The 21,414-nt window shown below is 47.4% G+C and overlaps 7 protein-coding genes and 1 non-coding gene across 8 annotated transcripts; 3 read left to right on the top strand and 5 right to left on the bottom strand.

The window, feature by feature from the left end:
- Window positions 1-162: 162 nt before the first annotated feature.
- On the top strand, window positions 163-818 carry Asppvi_006869 (peptidylprolyl isomerase; the record flags this gene model as incomplete). The annotated part of the gene is made up of 4 exons (XM_043302765.1): window positions 163-205; window positions 261-430; window positions 479-610; window positions 669-818. 4 exons carry the CDS (start codon window positions 163-165, stop codon window positions 816-818), a joined length of 495 nt encoding a protein of 164 aa, XP_043158700.1.
- A 317-nt stretch (window positions 819-1,135) lies between these two features.
- Window positions 1,136-1,208, top strand: Asppvi_006870. The gene has a single exon. It is a non-coding gene; the product is annotated as a tRNA-Lys (tRNA).
- Window positions 1,209-9,122: 7,914 nt separating this feature from the next.
- On the bottom strand, window positions 9,123-10,706 carry Asppvi_006871 (uncharacterized protein; the record flags this gene model as incomplete). The annotated part of the gene is made up of 2 exons (XM_043302766.1): window positions 9,123-9,774; window positions 9,826-10,706. 2 exons carry the CDS (start codon window positions 10,704-10,706, stop codon window positions 9,123-9,125), a joined length of 1,533 nt encoding a protein of 510 aa, XP_043158701.1.
- Window positions 10,707-11,940: 1,234 nt separating this feature from the next.
- Asppvi_006872 (uncharacterized protein) lies at window positions 11,941-13,036 on the bottom strand (the record flags this gene model as incomplete). Its single annotated transcript, XM_043302767.1, has 3 exons — window positions 11,941-12,106; window positions 12,165-12,745; window positions 12,812-13,036. The coding sequence occupies 3 exons, from the start codon at window positions 13,034-13,036 to the stop codon at window positions 11,941-11,943; spliced, it is 972 nt and encodes a 323-aa protein (XP_043158702.1).
- A 478-nt stretch (window positions 13,037-13,514) lies between these two features.
- Asppvi_006873 (uncharacterized protein) lies at window positions 13,515-15,027 on the bottom strand (the record flags this gene model as incomplete). Its single annotated transcript, XM_043302768.1, has 5 exons — window positions 13,515-14,261; window positions 14,312-14,374; window positions 14,439-14,703; window positions 14,818-14,973; window positions 15,020-15,027. The coding sequence occupies 5 exons, from the start codon at window positions 15,025-15,027 to the stop codon at window positions 13,515-13,517; spliced, it is 1,239 nt and encodes a 412-aa protein (XP_043158703.1).
- A 466-nt stretch (window positions 15,028-15,493) lies between these two features.
- Window positions 15,494-17,327, top strand: Asppvi_006874 (uncharacterized protein; the record flags this gene model as incomplete). The annotated part of the gene is made up of 2 exons (XM_043302769.1): window positions 15,494-16,048; window positions 16,110-17,327. The coding sequence occupies 2 exons, from the start codon at window positions 15,494-15,496 to the stop codon at window positions 17,325-17,327; spliced, it is 1,773 nt and encodes a 590-aa protein (XP_043158704.1).
- Window positions 17,328-17,440: 113 nt separating this feature from the next.
- Asppvi_006875 (uncharacterized protein) lies at window positions 17,441-18,334 on the bottom strand (the record flags this gene model as incomplete). The annotated part of the gene is made up of 1 exon (XM_043302770.1): window positions 17,441-18,334. The coding sequence occupies one exon, from the start codon at window positions 18,332-18,334 to the stop codon at window positions 17,441-17,443; it is 894 nt and encodes a 297-aa protein (XP_043158705.1).
- An 891-nt stretch (window positions 18,335-19,225) lies between these two features.
- On the bottom strand, window positions 19,226-19,938 carry Asppvi_006876 (uncharacterized protein; the record flags this gene model as incomplete). The annotated part of the gene is made up of 2 exons (XM_043302771.1): window positions 19,226-19,251; window positions 19,338-19,938. The coding sequence occupies 2 exons, from the start codon at window positions 19,936-19,938 to the stop codon at window positions 19,226-19,228; spliced, it is 627 nt and encodes a 208-aa protein (XP_043158706.1).
- Window positions 19,939-21,414: the final 1,476 nt, after the last annotated feature.

The following is a 21,414-nucleotide window of genomic DNA, read 5'->3' on the forward strand; positions in this document are numbered from 1 at the left end:
CAAGGAGAAATAAAGCGACTTGGTATTATGATCCCTTATCCAATCAAGACAGGGTCAGGAGAGGGGTTCTCTCACCCCGCATATATAAGGAGCCACATTATTCTGGACTGAGCTGGCATATCAGTTTCTCCTGCATGCCTGGATTAAGAGACTCTGCCCGTCATGTCCGAACCTAACGTTTTCTTTGATATATCTATTGCCGGGCGTAAGTTCCTCACATCACTGGGATTCCATTTCTCCTCTTAATTTGGCTCTTTTAGAACCTGCTGGTCGCATCATATTCAAGTTGTTTGATGATGTTGTTCCAAAAACTGCAAAGAATTTCCGCGAATTGAGCACTGGTCAACATGGCTTCGGCTATAAAGCCTCTCCCTTCCATCGTTTGATCCGTGGTTTCATGATCCAAGGAGGTGATTTTACAAAAGGCAACGTGAGTACAGCTTCGACTACAGTGATATTAACTAAGGTCATTCTGTAGGGAACTGGCGGCAAATCCATCTATGGAGACCGTTTCGCAGATGAGAATTTCAAATTGAAACATGACAGACCTCGTCTTTTATCCATGGCCAATGCAGGGAAAGATACAAATGGGTCTCAATTTTTCATCACGGTGAGCCTGGATTGCTTGGTTATTTCATTCATATAAATTGCTGATAAACATTGGGAAGACCGTACCGGCTGGCTGGCTAGATGGCAAGCATGTGGTCTTTGGTGAAGTTGTTGACGGGTGGGATGTTGTGGAGAAAATTGAAAGCCTGGCTTCTGCTACTGGTACACCTAAGATGAAAGTAGTGATTGCAGATTGTGGAATAGCTTGAGCAGGAGATTATTCTCATTAGCAGCCTAGGGTGCTAGATGCTCAGGGCTATCAATAACAAGAGCCTGACCTCGGCAACTTCACTGGCAACTTCCACGGGCTACTGTGTCTGAACGACTCTTAGGACACGTTTGAATGCTCTGAATTTATATCATTTGATCGCTGGACTCTAAACTGCGGTTGTGGTGGTGTGCAGGAAGTCAGCTTGTAACATAAAAGCCAACAAGGTCTTATACTTGGACCAAAGTATGAGCGGATTGAATGGTCAATAGAATTTTCTCATAAAGCATTTAGTGTCTATCCCTTCCAACAAGAGCAGCCGGGCTAGCTCAATCGGTAGAGCGTGAGACTCTTAATCTCAAGGTTGCGGGTTCGACCCCCGCGTTCGGCTTTCCTTTTTCTTTTTTGCAGTCTCAGCGGAGACGTTTTTGGACCAGAGTGTAAATTAAACCACTTCTGATTGATCTTTTACCACTGTTCATGACAAGAAGCAGGGGTCGTTCCATTTTACACTAGAATATGAGGACCTGTGAAATCAACGCTGAAAATGACTGCTACTAAGGCTATAAATGGCTGCATTTCCACCTGTAAGTTCCCTTAGCAAGCTACTACTTTAGTATTTAAGCAGTGCTACACACCACTATTCTGCACCCACTAAGCATTGTTTAGTCACCATCCTAAGATGCTAAACCTTAGTAAGCATCTACTATTTCAACTTATAATAATAAATAATACTAACAATGGCCTCCTCTGCAGCCAGATCCAGCTCCCTTAAATTTAATAAGATTACCTATATACTATATAAAATAGCACCCATCCTTACTCCTTCCTTTTCCCCCCTAGCACTTTCGCGCCTTCTATATTAATCTATAAAGTTAATCACTCTCATTGGATATTGTTAAGAGGTTAAGTCGGCCCTCTGAACCGCCATTATTATTCAAGTCCCTACGTAAACTGCATCAAATAAGGAGGTAGTATATCTAAGAAAGCATCACACCTCCGGTTCTTTGATTGGTTATCTCTCTGATCATATGTCTCCGATTACAATATCTCGGTCCCAGTCTCTCCCGTATATTGAACTCAGTGGATCCTGCTTTTTTTTTTTTTTTTTTTTTTTTTTTTTTTTTTTTTTTTTTTTTTTTTTTTTTTTTTTTTTTGTTTTTTTTTTTTTTTTTTTTTTTTTTCTCGCTCAGCTTTGCTATGACTTAATACAACTCATATTCCATGTTGGATGTCTTAACCCACCCGATGCTTGCCCATAGCATCGCCGTCTGCATGACCTTCTACATCCTCTCCATCGGAAATATCGCTATCAGCGCTTCAAGTCTATCGAAACCTGATTTAACAATCGCCCGCTAGCCATCTGCCACGGCAGACTGGGCCAAGGGGGTTCTCGCTATACAATAGCACAGTCATTCGATCCCTTCCTGTCAAGATATGAATAAGGAGTCTCCATAGGGACTTGATAGATAAGACTTGACTAACTAACTAACTATAGCCGACTTCACCTCTGTCCGGAAAAGTGTTAAGTCGAGCCGTATGCATAACGAGTCTATCAATAACACTTTTGAAATCGTCCAGGAAAACAACGTCCGCGGCACATTTAAATACGATGTATGGCTGCTCATCAGTTAGCCGGGTTCTTTGTCTTTATGGAGACGCACCTTCCAAAAGGGATTGACTCCTTCATTTCCGAATACATGGCTAACAGTCACAGCTACATCCACGACCATGAACGCGATCGAGATAAGCATGCATAAGAGCAGTATCCCAAATCGTGGACTGATCCTGACCAATTCAATTGATGTGAGATCGTAGCCTCTTTTGATACTGTACATCAACCAGCATGCGGTGAAAATCCACCAGCCGTCTCTAAGGAATAATCAGAATCGCTGCATCATGAGCCGGAAAAAAAAAAAAAATAGAGGTTTCAGACACGGAATCCCATACCTTACAACAACTTCCCAGGGACGAGTAAAGGCGAAAGAGTCGTTGCCGAGCCCGTTGAAGTATTCGAAGTTCAAGTAAATCTCCGCAACCCAGTATGGAGTTACCAGTATCACAGTGCTGATAAAGACTGCGCTAGCCAGTCGTGATAGAAAGGGCTTGATCTTCATCCACGAGACTATGTTATGAATGAAGTAAGATATGTACAGCAACGTGGCCGTAGAACTGAGATACCTATCTACACGTTAGCTGTGATTTTTTACAGATTCGGTATTCCCTGTTGACTCACCACCCGTACGTTGGATCGGCGCAAAAGATGAAGGTCCCATGCCCCAGAGAAAGGACAAGCTGAATTGTTCAGCTCCAAAGCTACCTGATCAAGGGAGTAGATGGCATACATACCTCTAAGAGGATCAGTTTATGCAGAAGCACGCCTTTTCGAATATTTGCCAGCGTGATCATAATTAGGATGATCAGCCCTCCAACAAGGAATCCTTGGCTCCATGCCTCCAGAATAACATACTCCAACCCCATGGCCGCTCGGCCATGCCTAATTGGACCATCCCGGCCCACGCTCCGGCTCATAGTGTCGGTCTGATCCTGGAGTGATTCCCAGCCGGCATGGCCACTGTGCAACTCTTCGTTCTTGTATTTTACCTCTCCTCCGTAGCAAAAGCCTATTCAGGTTGAAGATAAAACCGGCTCTATTGAGATCGTGGACCCACTGCGGAAGGAGGAGGGCTCCGGGTGAACAAAGCCATAGAGCTGGATCATATAAGAACCTCCATCGCCTGGTAGCCAGATTTAAAAACAGGGGTTTGCCTCTCGGACTGATTGAAGTCGTGGAGATTTACACATTCGTTCAACCATTGGTCCATGTACCGTTTAACTTTCTATCTACCGAGGGGGAGAACCTTCCGCGGTTCACGAGACGCACTCCCAAAGCTCACTCTTGGCGTCGACACGCGATCGCGACCATGCTTGAGAAATACGGCGCACATTGATTTGGCAGACCAGCGGGTCAAGCGGTTTACGTAACCTCAAAAGAGTTCTTGGCTGATGTTTCGTGAGTGGGAAGGTTTAACTCTAATCCCCGCCAAGCGCTTCCGTTGATACTCCCGTTGGCCCCTTTGGGAGATCAGCATGTTAGATTCGGAGGGTGTAGACGGACCAACACACATGGTACCGGATCTCTTTCGATAAACCCGATGTCTCCTTATGCTCTCTGCAATTATTGATTGTTAGGCTGACGGATAGTAATGAGACACCCCTCAGGACCGGTTTATGTAGCCCATCGCCATTGAAAAGAATGCCGTCAGGCCGTTGACTTGGACCTGCCGGAGATCCGGGTGCATGAACGGGAACGAAAGCAGATAATCAGCGAGCTGGAATTCCCGTATTCCATGCACAGCGCAATGAAGCTCTCCCTTTTCAAGGTAAGTATCGGGGCAAACCCTGGCATTTGCAATGGAGATCAATATAATCGTATAGACCAGCTCAATCCCCACAATGCCAGAAGGATAGCGTCTCTGTCCCAATGTAGGAAGAACCAGCTTCGCCTTCGCGATTATATTTTGGAGGCAACATAGCTGCGTCTGTGTCCTTGAGTTCACTCAGTCGGCGTTTCTGTAAGACCGCTGACGACACCTGATATATTAGAGTCGCGGGAGGTAAACTCGAGATCGGATTAGCTGAGGCAATGTCTCCTAAACTCAGTCAGGGGTGGTCCATAGTGACTTCAAATAGTGAGTAAGCTTCTTTAGACTATAGTAACTCAGAGCTATCCATGTTTATTAAGTAGAGCAATATCATCATAGGTGGGAAGGTATATATATACTAAGATAGCCACTTACTTCGGCAAACAGACTCACAAGCCTATTTAGAAGGGAAATATTCTATAACAGAGGACAGTATTCTAAGAAAGTAAACTGAAGGGTGCACAGATAGTTAGATGATAAATCTATGCCTTTCTTTTCATGCTTAATTTTTCTAATTATGTATTTAGGAACCCCTTTGTTGATCCACTGCCTTATTTCCTATGTAAGCTCTTGTGTAGTGTTGAGTGCAGGTAACTATATAATATAATTGATTGACTTTGCTGCATGTAGCTGTTTACAGTATGTTAAATGCAGACCACACTTTCCTATCTACTTGATCCTTGAACAGCGACTTAAATGTGGTAGCATGGGCAATGTAATTGAAGAATGGAACCACATAGTTTGCAAACTACCATTAATACCACAGCACCAGGTTAATATGCACATCCTCTAACTACTACTTGAGATATTGTATCAGATTGTTGAGAAGGTATATTCTCTCTGCCATATTAGGAGCCGGGTGCTCTTTCTAAACTGAACTTGATACTAGCTGGATTATAAGGAGCTCTGGAGTCTTTATAGTTGCTTACTAGCCCTCTAAGTAGTATTAGTACCTTGTCTGTTCTGCACTATCAAAATCAGATTTAATTAAGACCTACCAGAGTTTGTTAACTCTCATCTAATATCACCTTGTCTTCGGGAGGCGTTGACCCGATGGTCTTCCTATATTAAGATACTTGAGATATGGGCAGATGAAGATCTGATAGAGCTCTAGTTTTTCTGGCTCCTAACTTACTTTTAGAATCTCAGGACTGTTAGGAAAGTTTTCTTATAAAGCCTAAATTATCTATGCTAATATAAGTGCAGGATATATTATCCTCTAGCTGTAATAAGCCTCTAATAACTACTAGCATATATTGCCTGCCTGTTATTAGTAAGTACACTGTGTGTTGACTTTATATCTCCTTAAATATAGAGTGGGACTCTGAAATTTAATCACCTTTAAAACTTATGCCTCTCTTGTGTGGAACATAAACCTGGGCTATATATTCTTCTATTATTGCTATTACTAGAAACTCTATCCTTAAACTTTTGCTGTTATTGCCTAGAGTATCTAAAGAATAGATGAGGGCCTTGTACTAAAGTTTAATTTGATGAGCTACCTTAGCTTGTCTACCTGTCTGTCTCTAGAGTACAAAATATAAATGTTATCTGCTTGGGAACAGTGTACTAACTATTAAAATTACATATAGATAACTCTAATGGGTTAATCTTGAGCGCGGTCCTTGCCTGTGTTAGTATATACTTAGAGGAGATATCCATCTTAAACTATGATTTTAACATTAATGCTTCTGTTTCTCTAGTGGCTAACTCTAGATTGAAGTTAGTAAGAATATTTGATTCTAGAAGTAGCTTGTGTCTCCTATATCTAGCTGAGATTCCATCAACTGCATGCTTTGATAGTTGAATTCATCCTAATGATTTTGAGTGACTAGAAGATTGGCTATGGGTTATGTGACTGCTGAGKAGCCACTGTATTATTCTTAGTTTGAATAGCTATGAGGATCTTTAACTACCATTAAATAAGGCTATGAAATGTCCAGCTAGAGCAAGGTGACTAGCTATGGTTATTAGCTTGCCATAGAGGCTGCTTGCGTCATAAAGAATTTGATGATTATATAATGGCAAACTTCATTACCCTGGAAGATTTCGCTGCCATCGGAGGTCAGTTGCCTCCTAAGGATAGTGACTTGCAGAAATAGAGAATGTAGTTGAATTAAGTGACTATGGTGTAAATAAGAGGGCTTTTCTTTTTATGTAAGGTTGATATATGCCCACTAGGGAATCATGGCAAGATAATGAATCCATAACTAACATTACTGCTATTAGTTTATATACATTACAGTACATAAATAATAATGCAGATATAGTAGTATTTAGGGCTTCCTTCTAACACACAGTGATTATACTTTAGATAGTAGATTCTTCAACTAAGAAGGGATGTCTATACCTGGCATTTGGCCGCTTTATCTAAATGAAGATTTCCAAATTGCTAATTCTCGATGGTAGAGGATCAGCCTTTTGCGGCGGCAGCCAAGTTAACCAGCCAGAACTCTTCATTCCCTGGGTAAGAACGGGGACTATCGTCAGGTTCCGTTGCAGTAGTACTTGCCTCATTCTAAGCTTAATCAAGGTTGACGTGCGAATTGCAGTGACGGTGGCTATGTTTAAATCCAGTGAGCGTTGGGCACACCCGCCGCCAGACAATCAGCGACAATACCCTAAATCCAGTGAGCCCTCAAAGCTCCGCCCCTTGTGGGATAGAGTTCTATGAGCACCCGTTTTCTCTACACATCTTATTCTTCTCTATACACTCTGAAGCTATGCCGCCTTCACACCCATCCGCGTAAGGGTGGAGCGAACAGTAACCCGACCCAAAGTTTGTGCAAGCCATCTCTTTGTACGGCCACCCCAGGGCTAGGCAACTCTGAGCTTTGGGACACTGTGCTTCTTAAACTTTGCAGACCCGTTCAATATCCGGTACATCGGGGTTTGGTGGATTGACTGTTGGCAATGTGACTGTCAGATTGATAGGCGTTAATATAATTCTGCCCAGAAGAGTGAAAGCTTAGGAGACATAGTGCATGAGGGAGTTGACATCATATTGATATTTGTAGGTTTTGCCTAGGCTACTAATAATGTTAAAGTTGTGTACATTACCACAGCAGCCAGGTGGGGCCCTAGGACAGCAGTCAGCACCAGTGGGTATGGTGGCTAAGCCTGTGTAACTAGGGGATATATTTGCACAGTGGTAATTGACTGTTCTTTCATAATCAGAGTGTTAATGTTCATGAAGAAGACCTGAGCACACGGATTTGTAAATATACAGTAGTGTATATGGCAATATATTTAATACATTGAAAGGGTAGGCAGAAGGAACCTACTAAGTATATAGCTAAACTCATGGGTTGCTTCGTCTGGGCCGCAGGAACCAGTACATGCTGTACTAGGCTGCTGTAGGTTTATTTATAGAGGTATAGTAGCACTAAACCCAATATTAGCATTACAACCTCCGCAGTCATTTGATGAGACAGTAAGCACTCCATTAATAGGTGAGACACTGTTGGGTAGTTGCTGAAAGGTCAAATAAGGGCTCACCAATTGCCAGCAGGCAATTATGGTGTTGATGATAGCTGTAACACTGGCCGCAGTACTGGCTGTGTTGTACTTGTACATAACTGTGGTGTTTGGCCAAGGTTGTTTGACAGAAAAAGACCGGAATTCACTACTTAATAAGAACAGCAAGGGGACATTTCTTAGATACTGGAGGTCCCAATGCAGGCGATGTTTACAAGACAGCGTATCAGGAGACCATACCCAAAACGGCAAAACTAACCACAAAAGGGAATTCACAGGTCCTTGCTTTACATCCCACATTCAGCGCAGTGCGTAGTGGGTTTATTGTTGCTCCAGCCTGTGATGACTCGTGGCTTGCCGTGCCCTAACAACCAGCCAGCCAGATAACTGGCGCAGCCACCACCTTCCTCCCTACTACTTTTGTAGGGCTAAGTTTGTGCCAATTCACTGCTCGCCCGTCTTGTCCAAGTTTGTAACGGGGATACCCATTCCATGAGCAGACGACTTTCAGCAGGTAATGGTGCATGGTGAATTCTTCCCGGGAACCTCATTGACGGTAATCGTATTCCTGGCTAGGCTGGCGGGTCTGAAATGGAGTCGTAAATGATCAATAACTCAGGAATCTCTTGTTCGATACTAGAGCATATGGGGGGGTCTGCCGTGGGCAGGGATCAGTCGGTGCATTTTGTTGAGGAGTAGACTATATTTTTAGTCTTGCAGCTGTAGATGATCATATGGAACTCTTTCGTATACAGGGGTATTGGGTAGCAAAAACATGTCGTTGACGAACACCCCGTACGACGCCATAACTATCTAGTTTCAAGCCAGCTCTGACCAAAGCCCAACCCCCGTCCGGAAAAAAAGTCTCCCACTCAAAATCAGGCCCAAACACTTCCATTCCCGCCGCCGCCAGTCCCGCCTCATCGCGCGACGCCATCCGGCTGGGCCCGATATCCTTCCTCGTCTTCAGAAGATTATCGCACAGCTCCGAGGTATCCCTCGCGGCGCGCGCAACCCACGCCTCAACTTTCACCCCACCTCGACCGCCTCGGCGTGCGCGAGGATCATGTGGGTGTACGTTGTTTTTAATGTTGCGGGGCGTTGTTCTTGTACTGGGTTGCGAGGATGCCCAAGGGTAAGAAGTTGGCAGGATAGGTAGGCATCTGTTTCTGCTATCATTGAATGGGTTGTATAGTAGTCTATGTGGTTTCGAATCGAGCATCTCGTCTCATCTATGCGGGTATCATTGGCACCATCACAAGGACTGAAGAACCCATAAATAATCGCCTTGTTGCAGCCTGCAGCAGTTTATTTATTGAGCCTAGTTCCTGCCTGGAGGATAACTGTCGATTTGACTCAGCCATAGGGACTAGATATATACAAGATGAGGCATCTATTCCGGACTAGTTGTAATGCGCACGACATTTCCCATGCTTGTGTCCATGTTTGTGTCCTTGATGACCGGGCTTCTGGCCGGCTCCGGTGGGACGCAAGCTTGGCTGGAGGTCTGCAGAAGCTGCAGGAGTACCCGTTGGGTGAGAAGAGGTCGAAGGAGAGGACTGAGGCACAGAAGGAATACTGCTTCCAGCGACACTCGTAGACGCGGCTGATGCCGTGGTTGCCTTTGCGCCAGAGGGTACGGCGGTAAGACTCGAACCAGGCGTACTCTGCGCTAGCGCCATTAAGGTCGGTTTGCCAGACAGCGGAGAAGCAGTCGGTGTGCTTGCACTAGAACTTGCAGCCGCGACGTCCGACTCATCCAAGCGATGTAGCAACGATCCCCAGCCGAGTCCATCATAATGGCCCGATCCCTCGCCCCAGGACCCTGCGCCGCCCTCTGCACCCTTATAATAGTTCAAAGACTCGTTGAGGAACAGTGTCGTCCAGGGTGCATCCATTCCCTTGATCATCACGTAGTGGCTATGCAGCAGCTCCCAGGTAGGCCGCATCGCGCCGCGAGACGCACTGCTGATTTCCTTGAAGTTGACGATGCCGTTGGTGTACGGAACGAACGGGACGTCGTGGCCGAGATTATACCGCGCAAAGTACTCTGTTCTATAGATCCATCAGTCGTAAGCGGAAGAAGAAGGTACTGAACCTACTGACCCTTTCAGAATGAGACTGTCATTGAACCCAAACAGATCCTCTCCCTGGTTCCAGGCCTGCTGCCCAATCACCGCAAGTAACTGAAAATCCAACGCTGAGTGGCCCTGGTCGCGACCGGACTCCTGGCCCTGGCCTAGAGGCTTCCCTGTCCCGGGCTCTTCGACAATATCAGAGATAGCATTATTGATGGCGCCGTTGCCATCCCCGTGCTTGAAATAATCCACCGCGAAGTCCCACACCGTCTGGTTCTCCGTCAGAACACCCATGGCCATCGCCGAGGCGATATTGCACAGCTCCCAGTTTGCAAAGAAGTGCAGGATATTATGCTCAGATGGCTCCTCATGCCGCAGCCACTTGTAGTGCATCGGAATGAAGATCTTATTAGCCATATCGATCACAGAAGGAAGGACATTTTTGGCGAAAGGCTCGTAGTCCCGGAGAAGCTCGGCGGCGTTGGCAAGCTCGTACCCCTGCAGTCCAGCTGTCAGGTACTTGTCATCGCCGCCGCCGAGGGCAGTTAGCGTGCTGGCCCAGGCATGGAGGATGTTGCTAGCCGCATCGGCGAAGCTAGTGTTAGAGGAGATCTTCCAGCGTAGGGCGAGATTGAATGCGGCTGCGACGTCGTGCCACAGGTTCTCCGCGTTTTCGGCGTTGCCGTCCCAGGCACTCCGGTAGACAACGCTGACCGGGGAAGGGGTGTAGCTGGCTTCAGAAAACCGGAGACCGGTCAGGACGTTCCAGGAGGTTGTCCATGGTTCCGCATTCGCTTTGATTTTTTGCTGCGCGCGAGTGATGTCGCCGTCCGAGACGAGAAGTCCAGGGTGGACGAAGCTGGAGGCAAGAGGAAGCAAGGGAATAAGGAAAGACAGATTAAGAAGCATTGTGAAGTGAAGAAATGAATGACAGTAGTAGGAAAAGAAAAGAACCAGCTATAGAACGAATAGAAGCACAAAAGAGAGTGGTGAAGGAGAAAAGAGGTCAATTGGAAAAGAGCATAAGCGGCCGAGTCATTGATATGTCTGCGATTATTACTATGGAGTAGATAGACGCCGATAAATTAACCGGGAGAGATTAATTAATTCTAGTTCAATGGATAGTCTCATACAAAGTTTATTCAGCGGCAGCATCAATCGTCAACGCGTGGGGAGATGAGCAAGGATATATCCAAATCAACCTGAAACACGGCCCCTGTTTCAACGCGGCACATTTGGCCCTAAGATCGAGGGTTAGCAGGATTCCACCAGTAAACAATCCGACAGATCTGGGTAGAATCTGAGCGGGATCTCAAGGGTCGAACTGTCGGAGATGAACCGAAGCTATTCACACTAGCCGGAACTTAGACTAGGCCCTAGCTCTCCCATTTATCCATAGTTAGCCCTAACCCATGAACCACTGTCTATACTAGGCCCACTTAAAGTTGCTTGGACCTTATAAGAGATTATTATACTTGAAACACGTGGACTCTGTGATACTCTCTGCAATAACTTAAGGTTCTGGTGCAATATCCACATATAAAGGAGAGCATTAAGAACATATAGTATAAATACAATCTTATAAGAAGACACTGGAGACATACTGCTGTAAAGTATTAATTAAGATTGCAAAAATAAGAGGTATTGTAGAACTTTAACTAAATCAAAGTTCCTGAGGATTAGCCCGCGAGATATTATAGAATGCGCATATCGTAGCTAGCAATCAGCTAAGATGATAGGTGTCCAGCTACAGCTCATCAACAGGATTAACCGTATTAGCGTGGCACTAGGGTGCTCCCTAGTCACCTTGTCCAACAACAGAGGACATGGTCTAAGCCATCCTTGCGGCCGAATCTTTATTCAGACGAAAGCATGTCACTAGGCCTTTTCTGGGGTCAAAGCCGAGATGATGATTGTCTAAACCTAAGATGCGTCCTCTTTGCAAATGGATTGATAGTATGAATACGAGAGATTTAGCAGATAGGCCGAGAAGAATCCTACGTGGGTAACTTTTGGTCCACAGCCTCAATCCGTAATTTCAATAAAGACAGTTTGACCAAATCCACACATCCATACCAAACCAGCAATCCATATCCTGACTGGGCGAAGGTCGAGCCCTCAGCAGTGGCATCGAATCCAACACCTACACGGCAGTCGGCTCCTCCAACGTCAATTTGCCCGGCTGCTCCAGAATAATCAACGGGCCCGCGACGACACTCTGCTCCGTGGGCGCATCCCGCCGATCGGCAATATTAACCATGATAATACTCGATTCGGGATCAAACCGCGCCGGGATGGTCGAGGTTCGTCTTCCGATCAAACGGTACGCTGATGGTATTCAACCCATGATAAAACACAGCATAGTACTCTGTGTCGTCCTCGAACCGCGGCTGGTTGTCTGCATCCGAGAACACAAAATGGATCTTCGATCCTGGCCGCGCGGTTGTGCTGTTCTTGCTGAACGCTAGCAGAGGCAGACCCTGGCGGGGATTGGGATAGACAGGGTTTGCTTTGGGACAGGAGCCGGGGACGACGAAGGCGTTTGTGGTGTCGAGAATCTGGTTCGCGTAGGGGTATACGGTATCCGCGGGGCCGGAGAAGGGGCTGGTGTTGAAGACGTCGATGAGGGACCAGACGTTGTGGCGGGTTTCAACTTGGCTGATTGACATGAGGGCGGATTTGGAGATGTTGCGGTTAGCTTGGCGCGCGAGGCCGGTGAGGAAGGCCTCGCTCGAGACTTCGATGTAGACTTGCAGGGCGAGGAAGGTCTCAGGTGTTGATTTGTTGAAGCCGAATTCGTATTTGCACGGTCCTGGTTTGAGCGAGTGGTTGGAGATTTGGTCCTGGAAGATGCGGAGGTGGCCTGCTTCGTTGTCGCGGATTTCGACGATTCGTTGGTAAGTGATGTTTGGGAGGCCGAGCTTTGTAAAGTCCGAGGATGAGAAGACCTCGACGGCTTGTTGGTAGAAGGATTAGATGATCCATTCTGCGTTGGCGAGATTCTGGAATAGTACATCATCCGAGCCAGGGGATCCATTGGGGTCTGTGGGGGGAATGACTCGGGTGTAGTTGGCTGCGAGTGGTGTCTTCTTGCCTGTATAGGTTGTGAACAAGTATGACTCTCCAGGTACAGCGTCTTCCGTGGATTGAAGGGAGTTCCCTTGGGTGGATGCGGTGGGTAGTGCAAGACATGGAAGGACGGATGCCGCACTGGCAACTAACAGGGTCGACAGATGCATGGTATAACCTTTAAGAACTTAATGCTATATCTGAAGTGATAAATCTGCAGGAGGTGTATTGAAGATGGTATGTAATTGCTGGATGAGATTAGACATGGACGTCAGCGAGCCTTTTATATTGCTTGACAATCGCCTTCAGACGCAGTCGCAAGGCTGCAGTGAAATGATCAGCCATACAGTACGTGACATTGCCACTCAGACTCCATCTCGAGGAGGAAGAATCTGCGAGCTTGCAAAGATCGTCTGTGATGACATCCTTGAAGCTGATGCAATGGGAGGCCTGATTAGCCGGGCTGTGCTTTAAAGAAATGACCAATGATGTTGAAGACAGGAGCACCAAGCTTTGCGTTCGGGTACACTAAACTGTATTGGGCTCATTGTGCGAGCGTGGCTCTGTGACTGATTGGCTGATAGAATGCAAGTCAGATCCACCGGGCTTGCAGATCGCTCGCTCATTCAGCCCAGAAGGGAAAATAATTTAGGTAGACACATTCCTCGTCCGGAGCATATTCTCACGCCGACCGATCTCGAATCCATGAATGTCAGCAGTCACCGCCATGATCTTTTTCATCCACCTGGCTTCGTCCGACTCGGGCTCAAGATTACGATAGGCTACATTCAGAGGGAATAATAGCATGAATGCCCCGGAGCTCCTCTGCAGGCAGTGGAGATGGTAATCCACGGTCCTACACACCTCAATCGCAACCTCCTTCCTGTTACTTGGTACTGGATGGAGGAGGTCGCTCGAACTTGTCATAGAAGAATGGGGCCCTCCCAGGTTTAGCCCAAGTGCTTCCGCTGCCTTGAGCACGATAAGCAGCACCGAATCGTACACAATCAGCTCGTTGGCGCGGTAGGGGTCCGTGAACCAAATGACTGTTTTAAATGGGCTGGGAGGCAAGCCATCGGACCCTGAATTGCTTGACGGAATGAAGAACGCTGTGTCCGGGTTATCCTCTTGCCATTTACATCGCCACGAGTAAAGGATTTCCAGTATTGATAATGCATTCTGGCGAACTTGGCCGAGGAACTCATCGCGCCCAGGTATATCCGGGTCCCATGCAATTACTTTGTCTAAATCCTCAAGTAGACCCGGAATGTCGCAGAACACGTCGTGGATGTAGTCGATTGGCGTCTTGGAGCCCATTCGTCCAGCCCAAGGGATGCTCTTCCACGAAGGGTCTTCTAGGAAACAGCGTTTCCTCTCCACGATGTATCCAATTGCCTATGAAATGTGAGCGCGTCGTCCCGCAACCACAAGCTAATACTTCTTACAATTTCAGGACCTGAGCGTAGGAAGAAGGGCAGCTCCGGCACCAGACTGATGGCGATGCGGGCCTCTTAATTCTGTCTGTTACAGCCACTTAGCAACCTCACGTTCTGTGGGAAAATAAATACTTACAATCCGCGCCAGTCCCTGATAATGCTGGAGCCAAGCGGAGGATTGAGTGAGCGCAACCGATTCGAGAGTTGCAAGGCAGATCACGGCGACAAGAAGATCAGATTCCAGAGCTCGATCTGGGCATTCCAGCTGCACGCGCAGGCTTTGCAGAGCCTGTGAATAAAGGCCTGCACCTTTCCGCATTAGGTCTGGATGACTACGAACCTTCCCAAAGTATGTGGTAGCCAGGGCACGGAGCGAAGTCGTAGACAGCCCTGTGGGATCTCTGGGGTGCAGCAGCACTGTAATCCAAGATGCCGAGTAAGGGGATGCGTCATCTGTATGCCACGTAAAAAGACGATTGACTAGATGCGACACACAAACGTATTGCTCATCTCACTGGGGGTTGACGTAGATGGAGTCTTCCGCGTCCAGACCTGCCTGCGCTTCAGGAACTGACTGATCTCGTTTCGCAGATTGGCCCTGAGTCAAGCGTCTAGTTACATCTTTGAATTCGACGTGACGGACATAACCTTCGCAGCGGAACCCGCCTTTCCTGCAACGCTCACAATTAGGTTTCGCTTCATCTAGGCGATAGTTACCATGCCATTGCGAAGTGTAACACGGTAGCGACGGACACACCGCATTTTACTTTGCGTCGTCGACAGGCCCTGCAGCCTTTACTCGTCCGCCTATGTTCACCATTGTCTTCTACGTAAACTTGTGATAATCAACAAGGGTAGGAGTTTGTTCGAGCGCAGACCCGTCAAGCTGACTGCCTGGAGGGGCTCCTGCAGTGCTGACCTCTCAATGTGATAGGATGCGCTGACTAAGCTCGTATAAGGCTAGTTAGCCAAAAATCACCAGGTATCACCCCTTATTATTCTTGGACAGTTGGACAGTTGGACCACTTTTGGGCACTTACGTAGCTCTGTCCCACGGCTGACCATCTCCTTAGCCTCGAGACCATTCATGATGGCTGCTATCTCAAATCGCAACATCTCCAATCCACTTTTGGGCACTTACGTAGCTCTGTCCCACGGCTGACCATCTCCTTAGCCTCGAGACCATTCATGATGGCTGCTATCTCAAATCGCAACATCTCCAATCCACTTTTGCTGCCGGAAATCGTCGCATCTGTCATCGACAATGTCCACCTGGTCCCAGATATCTTGAACTGTGCCTGTGTAAATCGCATGTGGAGTGTGACAGCTTTGAAGAAACTATATAAGGGCTCCCTGAATGACATGCAGCTCCGTACACCTGACATTGGATCACTTAATTGCCTCTTTGTAGCATCACGGGAGCGCTTCGCTCGAAACATCAGCTTTGTGAAGCATCTTCTCCTCTCTACAGATGTGATCGCATTTGATCAAAACGGACGACCGACAACCACGTGCTACGAGAAGTGTCGCGCTTTGCGCCAGCGCAAATATGCGAAGCTCCTTTTGCAGCCGCAAGAAAGTGGTCTTACCAGCCTCGTCATCCCCTTTGAGATCGCGAATCAAGATTGGTCTATCATTTCCGACCTCCTTCTTACTCCTACCATTGAGTTTCTAGCTATTAATAGATACTACTGTGGACTGGTGATGGACAGCCCCGGCTATCTCCAAGAACCGATCACCCCTGCTGTAAGTGATTTTCCAGCCTGTGATTCTCCCATTCCCAAGAAGAAACGCCTAACTGTAGCAGGATAAATTCTCCAACCTCAAAGCGCTCACAGTTTACAACCAAGATGTTGGCCCGGAGATTTATGAGCTTTGCCAATTGCTTCAATGTTGCAATTTGCAGTTCTTCCACCTTGAGGAAAGCGCTCATAGCCGTGTGGGACGCGTGACCCGATCCGACCTTATAGAAGTCCTGTTGTGCCTTCGACGGCACCAAAACCTCGAGACGTTGGCGCTGATTATCCCTTATTGTTCCCCACCCCTGGAATCAACAAGTGAAGAGGAGCAAGGAAACCCATGGCCGAGGTTGAAGGCATTGTACCTTGCAAAGCTTCCCCAAGAATGGCTAGGCCTATTATCAACATTTGATGACCTTCAAATCCTCTGGCTGCAAGACCTCGGAACCAGGTTCTTCGGAACCAGGTTCCCTACTATGAACCAGAATGTACTTGAAAACATTGCCAAATGCAGAAGTTTACGGGTCATCGACCTGGATTTCCGTGATCTTGACAATGTAGAAGCACTCCTTGATATCGCGCGTGGCTGCCCGCTTTTACAAAAGTTTTGCGTGAAGGCCATGCACTTGAGCGGGGAACATTGTCTGGGAGAAGACCTGTTTTTCGACCTGCTGCGTGCCCTGCCTCAAGTAGAGTTCCTTGCTCTTGATGCGAAATTTGAGATGGATGATACGAAGCTGCAAGACCTTGCCCGTCACTGCCCGCGACTGGTCGTGCTTGACCTGCGTTACACCCAATTACACCTCTCTCTCGCGACAATGATCGATTTGGATCCACTCTGGCAGTTAGAGAGCATGACTTTTGCACAAATATACTTCAAGGATCCACCACGCTTGAAAAGTGATGCTATCCAGAGCATTGCAACAGAGTGGCGCAGGATATTCCCAAGGCTTCAATATGTGCGATGTCATTCGGACCCTCCGTATCGGATGGAAGATGATTGGGGCGAGGAATCAGAAACAGATAATGGCAGTATGAGCTCTGATGACGACACGTCACTCAGTGACTTCGAGGCCAACTCGGACGGCCACCAATCAAATCAGTATGCATTACGAAGAAAACTCTGGAAGGCCCTCGGTTATGGGAAAGACTCGGATATTTATTATAAGATTGTATATATGTGGCAGACCAATCTGGAGATCAAGACGATTGGCTGGCCCGTGGTGCCTTTGGCAGCATTTTTTGATCCAGACGCACACTCCACGACTGCTAAATGCGGCCAGTAACTGGAGAGTAGTCTGCATGATACCAGGATTGTACATTCTCTTATACCACCTAAGATTTAGTGCATACAGCATGGCTAGGATGAATACCACTGGTGATATACTGTATACATACCCTAATCTTGTATACTGTGGCCACCCCTACAAAGCCTGACTCCTGTTTCCTGGAGGAATTTTACCGCTCGTTCATGCTCTGGATCCCGGCACAGATACCAATAATCCAGCCAGAATTCCCGAGCAGCACTATGGTCAGGCATATACTTTCGTAACAAAGTCTTCCACTCCCTGTCCTCCTCACTGTCAGGAACAGAGGTACAGACATACTCCCACCATACCGGGAAGTATCCAGACACCTCCCAATCAATAATCCCAGTAAGTTGGCCGTCTTCAACCATAATATTGACATTCGTGAGATCACCATGTGTGAAGGTATAAGGCGCAGCAGGCGGCATACATTCTCGAAGTCGCGTGCGCGCATCTGGTGGAACAGATTCATGCAAACCCTTTTCCATCTCCGCCCAGAGCTCGTCATCAGACGCCAGAGGACCATGAGGAAGGTCACACTGATCATTATAAAAGAGGAAATTAGAGTAGACTGCCCCGCCACCGAGAGCTTGTATCTTATCAGACTGAAGCTCGCGCAGCTGTAGCAGAAATTCCGCCGTCTGCCTTGCTATATTCTCTTTCTCGGCGGTAGACAGCGTTGGCCAGGCTTTGTTAAGCGGTTCGCCGGGAACACGTCTCATCAAAATAAAAGTGCGGTCGTCTTCCTCCCATGATTCAACGACCGAGGGAACTGGGATGGAGGTCTCCTGCTGCACGAACTGGGCATTCGCTACTTCAAAGGTTGGACGACGGGAACCTCGATCTTTTAGAATCAGATTTGACCCCAAAGACCAGACGCCGCGGTCGCCAGCTTCGTAGAATAGTTTTACGTGGCTTTTGTAACCGCAGTGCTTTTGGCGCTCGGTGGTCCAGCTGCATGCTGCGCAGGGGTCTGAGGAGCTCATGGTGAGAATATCAATTAGAGAGAGAGGTGTGGTCCAGGATGGAGGAAGTTATGATGATGTGTAAATGAATCTGGTGAGCAGTCATATTTATATCCTGGTGTGCTTATCACACCGCCACTTGGTTTTCTGTTTGCGCGGCTATAGAGTAGCAAAATCTAGATTGTCTTGTGTAACCTATATGTACTGGTTAATAAAGATAAGTGACACCCTTACTATGTTCATTAGGTATGCCAAAGGGGCTCATTCATCTGACGTGGATATCTCATGATTCTCATCTAACTTTAGGTAGGATATAGACTAAGTCAGTAATGCTATAAGTTATGTAAGGGCTCCTGGCCCTCTCCGTCTTTGTCCCGTCCTGAGTACCATCACAATCTGTGAAAATTGCAAGGATCACAAGATGCTCTTTGCATATACTATCTGTGAAGGCTGACAAGTTCGAAAGCCTCCTAACACATAGACTTCAGAGTTGGTCCGAACCAAGAGGCCCATGCCAATGAAAACCATCCAGAGTATCATAGAAAGTGAGGAGGTCACCTGCTTGTCATTGTATGGCGTAGGGATCTTGTTACTATGTGTATGGTGCATCATCGTACTCATGTCGCCAATAGTTCAATGCAGACTACATGGAATTTGAACATTGAGAGTATAACTAGTATCAACCTAGACACTGCCAAATCACTGACGGTATCTATATGTATGATGAAGAAATGTCAGAACGGTCACTCTCCTAGGTCTTAGAATCTTGCAAGTAACACAAATAAATATAGTCTGAATACATTCAGCTGATGCTCGTCTCTTCACCGGGTGGTCGAGTTCTTCTGGTGACCTACTTTCTGAGGGCTAAAGGCCAATAAAACCCTACTTTGGGTGCAGCACTATGAGCATACCTTACATTTCTGGCATCTGCAATGTGCCTATAAATAAAATACTACTGATATATTTACTCTGGGTATTTTCCTACCTACCAAGCAACTTCTTGATCAAGACGAATTAGTATCACCCATAGTCTTCCCCTCATGTTTGTAAGAAACCACCATGACAATAACCGCTGCCGCAAACATCGCCCCGGCAATCCCTGTGTACATCCATAGTAAATCAGGATCTTTATTTGTTGGTGTAAGCGCAAGCGCAATAATAGATCCCCCGGCCGCAGTTAGGCCATACAGAGCCTGAATGATGGATTTCATGCTCTTTGGTGCTTTGGTGAATGTATACTCATACCCCGCGGGGCTGGCAAAGACCTCACTGAGGCCTTCCAGAAAATAAACCGGCGACTGGTACCCGATGTTGACGTGGTTTGGGAGAGATCCATTCATCGACGCAGCACAGGCTCGTGGATGTTTGTAGCACGGCCCGGAGCTGTAAATCCAGCCCTGGATGCCAGCCGCATATGCCATCCCCAGTGCCTCCAGGAAGAAGCCCAATGCGACCCGCCGGAGGGGAGGCGTCCGAATACCACGGCTGTGGAGGAAGGGGTAGACGAATTTGGTGACGAGCGGCAGTGCAATTATCACTGTAATAGAGTTCAGGTTAGGGAGCATATCATTGGGCACCCCATGAGTCTCCATTTGAGCAGCTTGAGACACGGTATTCGTGGTCATCTGCGCCTGGCATAGCCAGAAAATAATGAACGGTGTGCTTCAGATTTGTCAGATAATGGTACTTCAGTAGTGCGACCTACTACACCTACAATGCACGGCAGGCAAACAAGGCGCTCTTCAGCTCATCGATAAGCCCATCAGACCAAGTGACCGTTGTACCTTCTCTAGCTAAGACGGCCTCTGGCCTTGCCGCATCCATGCGAAAACCGTGCCGGATCGCGACCCAGAGGGCTTGTATAGCCGGCAGCAGTACACTTCCGTGTGGCTCGGAGGTAGCTTCTCGTGATTAACATCCACTATCGCAACTCTAGTTTTTCCGAGTACTAACCAAGGATCCGGCGACCGACGAAGAATATTACTACGCCGGCCACAATGGAACAGAGAGACATGAGGTATGTGGCCCAGAAGCCAACGTCCTTTTCGATGAACGTAGCTGCGATCCGAGACTGGGCTCCGATGTTCATACACCTGGACTCAATGAGCTATCTGCCCCCTCTAGCTTGCTTATACCTAGCGTACCAGTAATAGACGTCGAAGGCATACTGCAACGTGATGTCGGGGTCAACGATAACGCGTTCGCCAGTCTTGGTAATATGGATCCGCTGCTTGATCTTGCCACATTGCTCCGCTGTTGCGGATAGGATGTCAGTCTAAATCGGCTAGCAATGTTGAGATCCGCGTACCAAGCATGGGAGGAAGCGAAGCTTTAACTCCACCGAGGGATAAGCTGATGAGGATTATGGCGACAATAAAGCCTGGAAGTCCAGCCCCGTTGTGGAGCATGGACGGAATGGAGGTGATAAAGAGCACCGCAACTCCAAATATGTACAGACTGCATCTTGTCAGCCACCGAGACCGATTTCTGATGCCGAAGGTGAGAGAGTCAGTACATCAGGGACAGCAACACCGTACAATACCGGCCCAGATACCCGTCCGCCAGTATACCGGCTGCCATTGGCGTCACATAGCTGATAATCAGAAAGATATTGACCAAGAGAGATGCTTTGGCTTGTCCGAGGCCTAGAGCACCCGGGCGCAGGGGATCCGATGGTGAGTTCTGGACATAGTTCTCTATGGTTTTTGTGAGAAGAGGAAACAAATGCTCAATTTGGTGACAGCCATACGGAAGGGTCCAACAAAAGCATAATAAGATAAACGCTCACAAATAGTCACAGAAGAAACTAGCCACGCTGTGGAGGGAAGAGAATCCGCAACGCGACGACACTGGAGATCTACTGGGTTGGGGGCCTCGCCCTCTGCTGCCGGCAAGGAGGCTGGCTCAGCGGGCGCGACAGGACTAGGAGCCGTAAGCATCAGGGTCCAACAACAGAAGTGTATGACTTACTGATCTTTTTCTTCCACTTGCATGACAATAATAGTTGGTAACGGATGAGCACGTAGGTTCAAACCCACTTGGTGTGTGGGGGTTGTAGAAGCAATAAATATGACTTATCAGGTACTACCTTAGCTTAGTTA

This window comes from Aspergillus pseudoviridinutans (genome assembly GCF_018340605.1).
Source record: "Aspergillus pseudoviridinutans IFM 55266 DNA, scaffold_4, whole genome shotgun sequence".
Classification (NCBI taxonomy): Eukaryota; Fungi; Ascomycota; class Eurotiomycetes; order Eurotiales; family Aspergillaceae; genus Aspergillus; species Aspergillus pseudoviridinutans.